This window comes from Rattus norvegicus, chromosome 5 (genome assembly GCF_021556685.1).
Source record: "Rattus norvegicus strain SHRSP/BbbUtx chromosome 5, alternate assembly SHRSP_T2T, whole genome shotgun sequence".
NCBI classification, from domain to species: domain Eukaryota; kingdom Metazoa; phylum Chordata; class Mammalia; order Rodentia; family Muridae; genus Rattus; species Rattus norvegicus.
The window spans coordinates 172,819,890-172,834,546 of NC_141538.1; the positions used below are offsets into that span (position 1 = coordinate 172,819,890).

Genomic DNA, 14,657 nt, shown 5'->3' on the forward strand with positions numbered 1-14,657 from the left:
CACCGTGCCCACCTGAACTGCACACGCCCATCCAACAGAGCCAGAGCCAGGAAATCTTTGCCGCGTGCATTGCCATTGTAGAGTAGCAGTCCCTCTGTCTCCAAAGCCCGGAATTCCAGTGCTAGGCGCAGTGTGTGGTAGGCTCGGAGGGTGGGGAAGGCCAAGAAGGAGTGGCCCTTAAAAGCTGGCATGGAGGGGGGTTGTACTGCAGAAGACAGACAGAGTTAAACCTACGACCCTGCTATACCCTCTGGCCATAACCCCAAACCCTCTAGCAATGGGTGACCTCACCTTTCTCACAGACAGAGCCACCCCTGCCTGCAGTACAGCTGCAGGTGAAACCCTTGCCAGAATCCTGGTCCTGGCAGGTACCTCCATGGAGGCAAGGTTGGGAATCACAGGACTTTGAGGGCTGTTGATGGCCTGGGGTCCGAGGCCGGTCCATGTTGGTGGCAGTGGTTGGTGGCCGGCGAGTGGTTGGTGGTGCTGTAGTTCTGCCAACAGGCCGGCTGGTGTGACTGGGGTAGACTCGTGGGGTGACGGAAGAGGCCGGCAGTCGGCTCACAGTGGTGGCTCTGGCTGTGGCCATAGCAGCTGTAGTTCCTGTTGCAGCTCCCATAAAGAAAGTGGGAAACCAGTCTACAGGGAAGGGTAACTGTCAAGTATGCAGGCCACAGGGCATACAAAGTATTGTTGAGGTATGGAGGCTAGAAGGAAGGACAGGCAGGATGAGACCTAACCTGGTACTCACCAAAGTCTAAGAATCGCACATGTTCCTGCAGAGGCCTCCTCACTGCCAGGGCCCATGGCCTAGATACCTGGATCTGTCGGAGCAAGGCCTGACCCACATCTGATGCCTGGAAGGCTGTGGCTGGGGAGAGGAGGGTCCTGAGCATGACCTGGCTCCCTGTAGTCCATACCCATCATCTCCCGTGAGGGGAACAGGGGCTTACTAGGGTCAAAGTGAACGTCCACAATGGCGCGGACCAACTTGCCAGGCCCCAGTTCCCGTAGGCGGACACTCCAGAAGTCCTTCTTGACGTCTGAATTCCGGAACAGGTCGTCCAGCTGTGAGCAGGTAATGGGTGAGGGCACAAGGCACTGTCTAAACCCAGTTAAGATTGATTCGCTTAAGCCAGTCATCTGGGTGTGTCCTAAACGAACAACCCACAAACCCTCATACCGTGCTTTCAATGCTCCTTGCGGTCTCCCCAAACAACTCTGACTTGGGGTCAGCCATCTCAGGTGTGTAGAACAGTTCCTGTCCCTCGACCCCCTCAAGCTCCAGCACGCCCTGGAATGCCTTGGTAGCTGTGGGGGAGGGGCAGTGAGGCCCTGCCAATGCCATCTAGCCTCCGAGGCAGCCACAGAAGCAAGGCCCACAGCAAGCCATGTGGGGTGCAGGGCAGGGGGTGTTAGTCAGATGACCATGGGGTTAGTAAGTGGGAACCCCAGGGCTGGGCTGGCGTCAGTTACCAGGCAATTCCTAGGAGCAGGTGCCCCAAGCTGGCTTGCAAGGAGAAAGATGGGTTAGGTATCGGGTCCTTGGCACACATGCATATTCAATGGTTGAAACCAGAGTGCATGTGTGTGCCAAACTTAATCCCCCCACACACTCGAAGTGCTGGAGCCAGAACACCATAACCTTATACCGACCTGCTGCCGAGGGGTGAAGACAGCACTCCTATCTATGCTGTTCCTCAAGCTCATCCCTTCCCCAAGGTTCACTTACCAGGACAGTTGGAGCCTTCGGAGTCCAGTGAGGGTGTCTTGCCATCTGAGCAGCAGCCCAAAGGTGAGTTGTAGCAGGAAGCCCTCTCGATGGGTGGCCCATGGGTCACCACAATGCTGCCCACCGGGGGCTCAAGTCCTGGGGAAATGTAGTCTAAGCGCAGCCCTGGGGAGGAGCCACTCTTGGGCTCTGCCCCCACATCACCCTCAGACCTGCCCACAAGTCCCTGAGGCCCGGCTCACCCCCAGACCCGCCCCCACTGGCCTCCTCATCTCCACTCAGTTCCTCGTCGCCACTCCCATTGGCGCTGCCAGATTCACTGAAGATTGATGTTGCGAGACTGGTTACGTCAGAGGCTGCTGCTGTAGGGGGCACGGTCAGCACAGGCCACGCGGTGCTTCTGGGGATGCTGACTGTGGTGTGAGGTGATATGGGTAATGGGGTGGGCCAATCATGGGTAGTACTGCCGGGAGACAGAGGAAGGCTGTTGTGGGGAAATGGCAGCGTCTTGCTCAGGATATGCCTTGGGGTAGTCATAGATGCAGATGTTGGGGAAGCCCCAGGAGTAACACTCTCTGCAAAAAGAAGGATGTTAGGGGCTCGAGTCAACAGGGCTGGGTCCTTCTGGTTTGTTTTAGTCCTAGGTCCTCACCCTGGCAGGGACCAAGACTCTGAGTGGAGATGTCCAGACGCTGGCGGCAGGCAATGGCCTTCAGCTGGCATTCATTGCCATATGTCACACCGTCTGATCCGCAGACCTGGAGTACAGGGAAAGGATGCTTGGGAAAGGCCTCCTTATCCCCAATACCCTCTACATAGTTCACTCCTTACCTTGGTAGAGTTAGCCTCTGGACATGTGAGGGTTGGGCAGATACATTGGGCAAAACCAGCCTTCTCTACGCAGGAGGCCCCGAACTCGCAGTGTATCTCCACACAAGTCACAGGTGTCATGGGATCTGGCACAGGGATAAAAACATTCCTGCTAACTCAGGTACTCCCACCCTCAGCACAGGGAACCCTAAGGTCAGCACCAGCTCCTGCCCTCACCTGCTTCACAGCCTAGATGGCCCAGGACTTGACCATCTGGACACTGTCCACACTTGGGACCAGCCACACCAGGCCTACAGGAACACAATCCAGTCATCTGTTCACAGTCATCCCTTACGGCACCCCGAGGGTCGCAGCTGCAGGCTGGGAGAGTGGGAGGGAAGAATTCATGGTTTGTACCTAGAAAAGTTTCCCTACTTGCCCCAGCCCTACCAGATACTGGTCAGGCCAAGACATGATCAGTGATGCGGTAGACAGGCAGGAATGCATGTAGTTTCATTACTCACGAGTGCAACCACTATGTCCATCGGTGACGATGCCACGGAAGTTCCAGAAGCCAGGTTCACAGCGATCACACCTGAGGCCTCCTACACCTGGTCGGCAGGAGCACTGCCCTGTGGCTGGGTCACAAGTGCCACTGTAGGAGCCATGGGGGTTGCAATGGCAGGTGCCTACAAGAGGAGAAAGCACTGGTCACTGGAGATGCACAGCTCTGCTAGATCAGTTAGGGCTGGGTTCAAATACTCACTGGGACAGCCAGCCAAGCCCACACCCTGGGCAGCAGTGAAATTGTCCTGGCAGCAGCCATAGGGGGTTTGGGCACAGTGTGGGAAGGCCACAGGTAGCAGTGGAGCCAAGGTAGGGCCTGAGGAGAAGTGCACATAGTTCATATTTGATGTAGTGGTGGTTGTTTACCCTAAGCCCAATCATTCTGCCTCAGTGATTCCTGCCACATGACCTCATTCCTTTTGACATCAAATCTCAATGGGAACCGAAAATCTGAGGCTGTCATGGGTGAAATCATCATATCACATATAGAGACAGAGCAAACGTAGAACCCCAAACCCATAAAACATAAAAAGCCACATACTCAGGTAGGGACATTCATCCACACGCACACATTATCAGAGCCACAAACAGATATGCATACAGATCTAAGGGTACACATATATAAAGACACATTTACACGTGCTCACTCATATTCCTCTAACACATTATTTATTCTTGTTTAGATACATCTGTGTACACGTACAAACACACACATCGGCCCAATCCCCACCCCCGCCGTCTCTGTCTCTGTCTCTCTGTCTCTGTCTCTGTCTGTCTGTCTGTCTCTCTCTCTCTCTCCCTCTCTCTCTCTCTTTCCCAATACAAGAGTTTCTCTGTGTAGCCCTGACTGTCCTGGAACTGGCTCTGTAGGCTGACCTCGCACTCAGAGATCCGCTTGACTCTGATTAAAGGTGTGTGCCACCACTCCCAGCCTAGCAGCAATCTCTCCTACAAGAGTGAAAGAGCCTAATCTGGCTGGTAGAATAGAGTACTTGGTACACATCTTTAATCCCACTACTCAAGGAGCAGACGGATCTATGAGCCTGATCTATGTAGCTAGTTCTAGAACATCCAGGGCTATGTAGCAAAATCCTGCCTCAAAATAAGTAAAATAACAAAAAGAAAACCTAAGTAAACAAATAAGTAAATAAACAAATTATCATCAACAATAATAAATGTCACCACAGCGTGTGCAGACGCCCACAGCCTCACATCTCTATGTTATACACCACAGAACACGCACATACAGAGAAACACAGCACAAATACATGATGAACACGCCACCACGTGCTGGATGTGCTCTGTATAGCCACTCACCACGGCAGGCTCCCTGAGCAGCAACGTACAGTTCTTGCTGTGATTCGCACCTGGCCTTCTTCAGATCACACTCGGTGCCATAGGTGACTCCATCCGAGCCACACACCTGGAGGAGTGGGGTCAACCTCAGCAACCTTGACCCCCTCCTCAGCGTACCCGCCCTGGAACCATGGGACAGTAGGGGTACTCACTGGGCTTCTAGGGACACTCTGGCAGCTAAAGTCACAGACACATGGCCCATCTTCTGAGTCCTCGTCCCAGATACCACCACGCTGCCGGCATAGCTCCTGTTCACACTCGTCGTCCTCCCCAGAACCAGAGCCCCCTGAGCCACACTCAGCTGCAGGGAAAAAGAGCAGTCACCCGTGAGGTCTCCGTCAGAGACTGGGATCTAGGGGTTCACACCAGCTACTTGAGCTTACCCGGCTCACATGGCCCTGCATGGGCCTCCTCAATTTGTACCTGCTGCTGACAGGCAGCTTCGCGTAGCTCACAGGCACTGAGGTAGGTGACACCATCACTGCCACACACAGGGCCAGGTGGAGGGTGCTCACAACGGGGACATACACACTGTCCAGCTGAGCACACAGCCCCAAAAGTACAAACTTTTTCTCCACAGGTCTCTACAGGAAGAAGCAAGAATAAGCATGGTTCCCTGATGGAGAGACTCACGGAAGCCTATCCCTTCTGGTCCCACTCACGGCAGTGTCCAGCTGAGGCCACGTATAGGCTGATCTGGTGCGTACAGGCGTGGACATGCAGCTCACATTCACTAGCGTATGTGTGTCCATCAGAACCGCATACGGGCTGGGCTGACTCCACACACTCAGAGGGGCACACACAGCGTCCAGTTTCCACCTCGCACAGGGATCCAAAACGGCACTGCCCACATGGGTCTGGGGAGGAAGCTCTATCACCATGTTGACCAGAAGCCTCCTCCCAACCCAACCCACTTGCCCGTCACTGACCACAGGGTCCTCTGCGGGCCACTTGGATTTCCCGCCCAAGGGTACAGGCCATGGATTCCAGCTCGCACACACTGCCGTAAGTGACACCGTCACTGCCGCACACAGGATCGTAGATGCCGGAGCACACCCGCTGGCACTCGCACTCGGCTTTCCCGTTCTTCACTGTGCATACTGCCCCAAATGCACATTGCACTCCATGGCATGGGGACGGGGTCTGGTCTGGGGAGGATGAAGTACTCAGTCCACATTCTCCTCCATCTGTGGACAAAGCCCACTCCCATGCAACAGCCCCTCTCCAGGGTGGGAATGGCGGAGGAAAGCTAGATGCACAGGACACAGCAGAGAAAGGGACAGACACATAACAGAGGTGGATGGGGACATGAGTTTCTGACTGCCCATAGCAGGTCACTGACCCTGGACCACCAGCAGCCCTGGGATATCATGCACATGGGGGGTTGAAACTTTTCTGCCATGGATAGGAAAACTACACCCCACAATCACAAACTACACAGGGAAGAAGGTGTCTGTCAACTTGCTCTGAGGACCAGAAGGCCAGGCAGTAGCAAGCCACTCCCCCCAGCCGCGCCAGGGGCAGACCTCGGGCTGTGGGCTCCTGGCGGGCAGGCGCAGCACCTCATCCTGCCAGCAGGTCAGGCTGGAAGACACAAGAGTCGGAGCGGAGAGGGAAGGAAGGACCAAGAAGAAACAGACAGATGCAGAAAGAAAGATGGACAGAGGACTGACCAAGACAGACAGCAGAGGCAGGCAGGGCCATAGAGGCCCACAACTCCAAAGGGGCCTGCTGGCCACTGCCCAATTTCCTCCACCCTCTCCACTGGTCCCTCAAACCCCAAATTACTATCTACCTCTAAGAGGCTTGGGACTGCACTGTGTTCCTAGAGCAAGAACTCTCCAGTATCACATCCACTCCTGCCCACCCAAGCAGTCTGTTCCCCGTGCAGTACGGAGACTGATGATGATGGACCAGAGAACCTGCTGGTGTAGCAAGGCCAAGTGCACACTGCCTTTTGTCCCACTTCCCAGGTTCCCCAGTTCCCCTCCTCATAGCCTCCACACACCAGCACCCTCCCAAGTGACTCCAGCCCGGGACCCCAGGAGGAATATGACGAGATGGAGATGGTGTATGATAGGGACGAGGAGTGATGCAAGACCAGCTATTCCCAGCCGGATCCCAGGCTGCTCACCACACGGGCCCTGGTGCTTGGGAGGAATGGCCCGCTGTTGTCGACACTCAGCCTGTTGGCGCCAACAGTCATTGTTGTATGTGTGCCCATCTTGGGCACACACAGGCCTGTAAGACCCATCACAGGTGACACGATCGCAGGAACAGTGGGGACGGCCACGGCGGGACAGGCATACGGAGTTAAACTGGCAGGTCTCCGGGCACTGGTCTGGGAGTAGACAAGGAAATCAGACACCTGACAGACTCGTGGACACCTGACACAGTGCATGGGGATACAGGTATGAAGGGACGGGGGCCTAACGAGCCACGGTGACAGGGCTGGATCCATCCTCTGGGAGCACCAACCTCGAGTTTGGCATTGACCAGAGCGTACTTTCTGGAGAAGCAGGCCACGGGTTGCACCTATACGGCTCATGACACAGTCGTTTTCATAGGTGACCCCATCATCTCCACAGATAGGCGTGTGCTGGGCAGGGCAGTTCTCAGGCCGCAGAAGCATTTCTGGGTGCCGTGTACGTGGGTTCACACGGCAAATGTGGTTCAGGTCTGACATGCTGCCCTGGCAGGGATCTAAAGTCCAAGAGCAGAAAATCAGGAGCTGTCACCAGTGCACACTGAAGAGTCGAGTATGGGGAGAGGCCGTGCAGAGTGCTTTGCTTACCACAAGGACCATTGAACTTCTTGAAGATGTGCTCCTGGCTGGCACAGGCATGACTAAGCAGCTGGCATTCACTAGGGTAGTCAACACCGTCACTGCCACACACTGTGCCATCAGGGGCCCCGAAGCAGGTTGTAGGACACAGACATGAGGCAGTCTGTCCGTCAGCCGAAGGTACACAGGTACTACCGAAACTGCAGGTCACGTTGGCACAGGGGTCCCGGGACCCTGTGGGTGTGCAGGTGGGGTCATGCCGATTGTCCACTGGGCTGCCCCCCACCTCCCACGGTCACTTACCACATGGCCCTTGGCGAAGCAGGCGGATGCGCCGTTGCTGGTTGCACTGCGCGCGCTGCAGCTCGCACTCGTTGCTATAGGTGGAGGCATCTGAGCCACACACAGGAGCCACCGTAGCAGGGCAAGCATTCTTCTTGCACACACAGGAGGCACGGCCTGGATCCTCAATACTAGGTTCACACACAGCACCAAAGCCACATAACATTCCCCTGCATACTGAGTTTAGACCAGAGAAAGGGTATTCAGAGGCAGGCCACCACGGTCCGTTTCTAGGTCCACACACCCATGAGCCCTTGTGCCACATTCTGTTTGTGCCCAATTTCATGGGGAGACGCACATCCAAGAATTCACATGACTAAGGTCCCACCCAAACCCATAAGCACCTACAGCCTACAACTGTCACGATGCTTATGCTCAACCCTACCCTTGGAAGACTCCTGGGACCTTCCCACATGGGAGGGCAGTTTCCCTCACTACACACCTTACAACCACAGCGTTCATGCACCCACAATAGGACAGAGCACTTATTCCCTGCACCTTAACACACAGCAGGAGAGGGCCCCAGCTGCGGATGCTCTCCAACCACGAGAACTCAGCCCTTGTGGTTGCTGCGGTTGAATGTGAGGGTAGCTGCCCTGGAAGGGCTTTGAAGGATTTGGGTATGGATACACACTGAGGGGCCTATGTAATCTCAGAGAGAGCCTGGCCATTGCTAGCTTGAGGGATTAAGAGATAGAGATGAAGGAAGCCGGCTATAGGAGTTACATCTGTCTGTTTCTACGTCACAAAACTCGGACTCACCTCATCTAAGGCTGCTGTGGCTCCTTTCTGGGGGGCAGGAGGGTGGTGCTTCTGTGTCCACCTGAATCCTGCTATCCCCCCAAGTAACGAGCACCTCCATAACCTTCTGAGTTCACCCCCTGACCCCCAACCTCTTACTTTCCTCCAGGCCTGATGGGCACTGTGTAATGCTAGGAGTCTGGAACTTTGTTCCACACATCCCCTTCCCTTTTTTATTGCTGCCTTCCCTCATACCTCTCCAGTAGGTCTCTCTCGTCCAGAAGCACACTGTCCTGCCCTGCCTCAACCTGTCCTCTATTCCCAGTACCTTTTTCCTCAAACTCTTTTCTCTGTCTATTCCCCTAACCTCCCAAAGCTTCTCTCACTTACGATCATATAATGCTTCCACTCAGCCTCAAGTTGGCAGTGGCACAGGTCTCTCTAGGATCACACAGGTACTTTCCCTCTGTTCTTCTGGGCCCTCGCCTCAGGAAGTATCCTCATTCAAGTCCTCTGAGTCCCCCGTCAGTGCAAGTGGCCCCTATATTCAGCCTCACACACCCATTCACAGAAGAGCTTTATAACACGGTAGTCTCAGTGTTGCAAACAGCCATGTCCAGAGGAAGGGCCAGGTACTGTTTACTAGTAAGACCACAGGGAAAGTAGACACTGGTATATTTAAAGTTAGATACCCAATGGGGAAGCCTTGCTAAGCACACTGGAGCTGACCCCTTCTGAAAAGAAGAACCATGAGTCTTGTGGGCCCCTAAGGGGCTATAGTTACCTAGATCTAGTAAATGTTTAATTGGGTGTAATTATCATCACCTCACATCATGTCAGAAGCAGTCTTGGACATCTCCTAGGAGGGCAGAGTACATTGGGGACTAGACCCAGCCACTGCAATAGCAATGACCTACCCAGCCTCCCTCCCCTGTTTGTTTGTCTGTGTAGCCTTGCTTCCACCTGAGAAAGCTGAAATTACAAAACACCCACCTGTCTTACATATGACCCTCTTATGTTTGGGTTTACCCTCCTGAGCTCCCACACTGTGCCTCAGTGTCCTCTTCCCTTTTATAAATGGGCACACTAAGTACCTACTCCCAGAACTATGGGTTTGCCAATATCTACAAAACTTAAGAGAAGTTTTGTACTTGAGAAGACAAATACTGGGTAGAGCATACAATAATAGGATTGTTAGCACCAACAGACTTCCCTGTCTTGGCTCAAAACAAATTATATCCACCAATGGCCTCTCTTCATGCCTGGCCAACACCTCCCTCCTATTTAGCATTCTCTCTCCCAATCATACCATCCTCACATTTTGTCTTCTCTTACCCAAACCCCTTGAAGGTCTCATGCCAAATTTAACCACTACTTTGAGGCTGAGCTGATACTTGCTGGCTGAACTCTTTGGCTATTGGCCAAGGTGTCCCCTAGGTCCAGTCTCTGGATCGGTGCCTAACACCAAGTTCCTTGGCTGACTGATGGTGACTATGATTCTTGGGATTCTCTATCTGATTACTTGGCCTAGCCAACCTCCCCCAGGTCTCAAGTCCACAGCCAAGGATAGCTATTCACTCCTTCCTCCATACACCAAAGCCAAGTACAAGATTCTGTCTCAACAAAACAACAACAACAACAGCAATGGACCTGGACTAAAGTTCTGTGGCAAATTCAAGGTTTAAAGAACACAGGACCCATCCTGTTTCTGTAATCAAGAGTTAACTTGTGGCTGGCAAGACAGCTGAGTAGATTAAGCACTAGCTACCAAGCCTGACCATCTGAGTTTGACTCTCGAGACCCACATAGTGGGAGAGAACTGATTTCTGCGTGTCGTCCTCTGATTTCCACCTGTCGTGTCATGGCATGTTCGAGCACACACACATACACACATAAATAAGTGCTTGGAAAAGAGGAAAATCGCACAGCTTGGGTACCATCTATCACCTTAGCAAACCCCTGCCTTGCACTCATACTCAAGCCATTTGACTGATGAAGATTGATCGCTTAAACCATGGAGATCCCCATTTTAACAAAGTTTACACGTGTCCTTTCCTCATAGGACAAAGGGATCACAAGAGCTCAAGAACAAATTTGTTTGTTTGTTTGGTTGGTTTTTGAGACAGGATTTCTCTGTGTAGTCTTGGCTTGTCCTGAAATTTGCTCTGAAGACCAGGCTGGCCTCAAACTCAGACACTGGGTGCCTTTGCCTCCTGAGTGCTGGGATTAAAGGTGTGCACCATTACCTCCTGATAATTTTCTTAATGTTAGAACAGGCACAATCTGAGCCCACATGCAGAGAGGTATGGATGAAGTAATTACACACATTAGTACAGCAGGCAGAGCTGTTATAACAGCTTTGGGCTTCGAGCACCACTAAAGTATCATCATATGCTGTGTTCATGTATCAGAAAAGCAAGCAGAAGCTCAGTGAGGCTTCTTGACAAAGCTTCATCCCTAATAAACAACAGGGCTTAGCTCGGTCCCCATCTATGCTCCTGGTCACTTCCCCAATCTGCTTCTCATAAATACAGGTGGCACTTACGCACCTTTAAGTGCATGCCTGGGCACCTATGAGTCAGCAGTCTAATGGGTCACGTCTGGTTTTCTCAGGAAGTGTCTTTAACCCCTGAGGAACTTCTCCCTGGCCTCCTGGCTTCCTACCCAGTCAGGCATCTTTTCATGTGACGTCGGAGGCGTCTTCTACTTTTTATATCTATCACAGTGGCAGAGGGTATATTTAACTTTTTTCCTAATCTTTGGTAGGTTGGGAAATGAAACATTTTCCAAGAGCCTGCTTATGTCTATTTATGTGTGATGAGTATTTGTGTGTGTGTGTGTGTGTGTGTGTGTGTGTGATGGCCATGGTCCGTGTCTGACGTGTACAAAGGGAAGCTGGGTACCAATAAGAGGACCACGTGTACAGTTGTGAGGAACGCAGTGTGAACACAGGAAAGCAGACATCTGGCAGTTTTGGAGATTTCAGAAGGAGCTGAAATTGCCGAGAAGGAAGATCTCTTTTCCTCCTGAGCCTTCCTTGAATTAGACAGCTGTAGGCCTCTTGCCCCTAGTCTATGGACACTCAGGCCTAGTCTCATGCACCACACTAACGGGCACACTCCACCTACTAACAGCCTACCTCACTGCGAGTGATTTGGTTTCTTTTTAAAAGATACTGATAAGTGAGAGTCACTTCCTCCTGCATCCCAACCCAACTTGCTTACTCATCCGCCAACCTGGCCAGGAGTTTCTGTAGCTCTAGTAATAGTGAGGGTCATAGAGCACACAGTGGTATCTTACTACCCTGATAGTAATGTCTCAGGCAGAGGCACCCGGGAAGAAGCCTGAGGAAGGACACTGGGGTCTGGGACCAAGACCTGGGGCCACAAAGCCAGAGCCCAGGGCTCGGTCAAAAGCACCTACCACTCACTCACTACCAGCCTCCGCTTGCACTGTCAACCAACACCGCCCAACTCGCAGTCTAACTAGGCACCAAAAGTCTCCTGGCACAGTGTCAACGAATATGCTATCACTTTGCTAACACAGATGCAAGGAATAAAGGGCAGCTGCCTAGAGATGACCCCTCTCCATTTGTCCATCAAAAGGTAGAAGAAACCCTCTGATATCCTGTATAGAATCAAACTCCTGCTTTGAGATGCCTAGGCTCCTCATTCCCAAGGAAACTCCCTACCCGACTTTACAGACTGCTGAGGCCTCCAGAGAGCTCTACCTTTGCCCTAACTTCCTAGTATACAGCAGACGGGAGGATACCTCTTCCGTTCCCAAGACCCAGGAAGTGACCCAGATTATCTATGTAACCCAGGGCTGCCTCCTAGAAAGAGAACAGAGTCTGCTCTCAGAGTGACACCCACAACCTCAATCCCAGGATTCCCTGATGTCCCCATAACCCATATCCTGGTCAAAACAGGAACCATGGCTGAGCGTGGTAGCACGCACCTTTATCCTAGCACTTGAGAGGCAAAGGCAGAAGGATCTGCAAGTTTGAAGCCAGCTTGGTCTACACAGTGAGTTCTAGGACAGACAAGGCTATATAGAGACCCTGTTTCAACTCCCTACCTCAAACCAAAAAAATCCCAGAAACCATGGCTTTGCCTCGCATGAAATAACTCTAGACATATAACTTCTATAAGGCTAGTCAGTTGCCCAGGCAGCAGAGTTGACAAGATAGTAGGTACCAAGGATAGAGCTGTGCCCTACTTGCTGTGAGGAACCAGGCTGGACTAGCAGATACAGTTGATCCCCAGTCTGCTTTTTCTGTAACACTGTCAGTTCCTCTTCTCTTATCATCAGCTTAGTTACAGAAGCCTAGCACTAGCAGCCCCTCTGGGAGTGCTGGCCCCAGCCCATAATGCCATGGAAAAGGTTAGCCCATCCTTTCTATCCTCCCCCACCCCAGGGGCAGACCTAGGTCCTCCAGCCCTCAGACAGCTGTCACTGGCTTTACTGGGCCCTCCCCCACTACCCAGCCCACTTTCCCTTCTGTGCTTCTGTTTCCAGCCCCACCCTTTCCTGAATAGGGAAAAAGACAAAGAAAAGGAATCCCTCCCCAAACAGACGTCAGTGCTCCATCCAAACCTCACGCAAATCCTCTTGACGGTTCTAAAACTGATCCTGCTCGGGAGTACTGGCCAGCACCTAAAGATCCCTGTGGACTCCCTGGAAGGGGTCCAGACTCCCTTGCACAGCCTCCTACTCAAAATACACCTGGTGTACACACTATGGAACTGCCCCAGTCCTGGTAACCCTGCCCATTTGCACCCCCATTATAGCATGCCAACCCCCTGCCCCAACCACTGCACTCACCATCAGGAGGCGTAGGAGGCGCTGGTGTGAAGTGGATTCCAGGTTTGTCTGGGGAGGAAAAGTTAGGTTTCTGTGAGCAGGTTCTTTGCCCACTCATACCCATTCAAGATTCCAGTTAAAATCGGTAAAGCTGGAAAGTCACTGACCAAGGCAGGGCAGACTTTGCCCTGCCAACTGCATAGCCACCTTCTTTCTCTGGGTAAGTCAGGATCTTGCCCTCTGCTCCCAATCCCAGCACTGATGCATCCGTGCCAAGCCTCACAGTTTCCTGCAGCTCATGATGAAGATCTATACCATTAGGAACCTAAGGATCGGTTATTATAGGCCAGGAATCTAGTGTGACCTATTCAATACCCAGAAGGAAAAGGCGCCCCATCCACAGCAACCCCTGGATTTGATTTGACCCTGCCTTGCCTGAAACCCTTGGTAATCGAGATGAGGGGCTCAGTGAGCAGAGGAGGTACACCCAGCAGCCACGTACAGTTGCTGAGGAAAAGCAGAACCGCAAAGCCCAATGTGGAAGTGGCCAACAGGATCAAGCAGATGTTGCAGGGGATCATGAAGTATCGAACCAGCATGGAGGCACCAGGCTCCTGCCTGGGTCTGTGTTCCAGTGGCAGAGGAGGCATGATACATACAGCTCGAGCCCAATTCCTGGGTGTGTGTGGGAGTTCTTATGGAGTGCCCTTAGGCCTCTTCGGAGCTACTCCCCCCATGCTGGGTGCTCTGGAGCAGCAGATGCAGCTGTGATCTCAAAGTTTAGCCAGTTATGGCTAGGGGAGCACCAGGTCCTCTCCCCAGCCCTCCAGGTTCATGGTAGGAGATAAGCAGAATTCTCTCCAAGTAGAAATCCCAAACGTGAGCTCAGAAGCAGGCAAAGGGTGATGATGGAGAGCCAAGGCCACCCCTGTTGGTTACAATTCTTCTGCCCACTAGCCAGTGCTGTCTTCGGTAGCCTCTGCACTGCAGGGAAGGCCCCAGAGACCAGGGGCGCCGGTGCAGGGCCTGTCTGCTCCTGCCTGGCAGAGGCGGGGGAGCACGATGGCAGCGGCGGGAGGAGCAACGGCTTTGGAGAGAGAATAAAGAACCGCGGAGGCGCCTGCCCACCTCCAGTAGCAGTGGTAGCAGCGGCGGCGGCGGCAGCAGCAGCAGCGGTGGTGGTGGAGGCAAGCTCTTCTTGTCTTCGCTGGGCTGGGGCAGTGAGTGAGGGGTGAGGGAAGCCGAGGGGGCGGAGGCGGTGAGCATAGACAAAGGAGGATGTCTCTGGGGACTCTAGCGTCCACAGGGAGTCGCAGTTGGTAGCAAAGAGGCTGGAGTGGATTAAGACCAGGATGCGAAGTGTACAAAAGGGACAGAGCAGCTTTGGGCAGAGGTAAAAGCTTGGAGAGGGTTGGTGGTGGTGCTGGTGAGAGGGCAGGAATCAAGGGAGGGATGAGCGATGGGAGGGCAATGGAGCTGGAAACTGGAGGACAAGGGAGAAGTAGGAGTGGGCTAAGTGTT

General features: G+C 53.1%; 1 protein-coding gene across 15 annotated transcripts in view; it reads right to left on the minus strand.

Annotated features, from left to right (window-relative positions):
• Window positions 1–14,657, minus strand: part of Agrn (agrin) — a 32,808-nt gene that overhangs the window by 7,333 nt on the left and 10,818 nt on the right. For 6 of the 15 annotated variants that reach the window (XM_087660468.1, XM_087660465.1, XM_087660470.1 and 3 more), the window contains 22 exon segments: window positions 13,158–13,205; window positions 7,554–7,769; window positions 7,260–7,484; window positions 6,944–7,168; window positions 6,600–6,806; window positions 5,395–5,613; window positions 5,128–5,322; window positions 4,849–5,049; window positions 4,618–4,766; window positions 4,427–4,532; window positions 3,309–3,425; window positions 3,067–3,231; window positions 2,780–2,923; window positions 2,564–2,688; window positions 2,385–2,490; window positions 1,975–2,307; window positions 1,733–1,870; window positions 1,184–1,311; window positions 954–1,068; window positions 752–871; window positions 292–639; window positions 13–205 (listed from right to left, as the gene is read on the minus strand). In XM_087660468.1, the coding sequence (XP_087516594.1) occupies window positions 13–205; window positions 292–639; window positions 752–871; window positions 954–1,068; window positions 1,184–1,311; window positions 1,733–1,870; window positions 1,975–2,307; window positions 2,385–2,490; window positions 2,564–2,688; window positions 2,780–2,923; window positions 3,067–3,231; window positions 3,309–3,425; window positions 4,427–4,532; window positions 4,618–4,766; window positions 4,849–5,049; window positions 5,128–5,322; window positions 5,395–5,613; window positions 6,600–6,806; window positions 6,944–7,168; window positions 7,260–7,484; window positions 7,554–7,769; window positions 13,158–13,205 (3,823 nt within the window). 15 annotated transcript variants of the gene reach the window in all.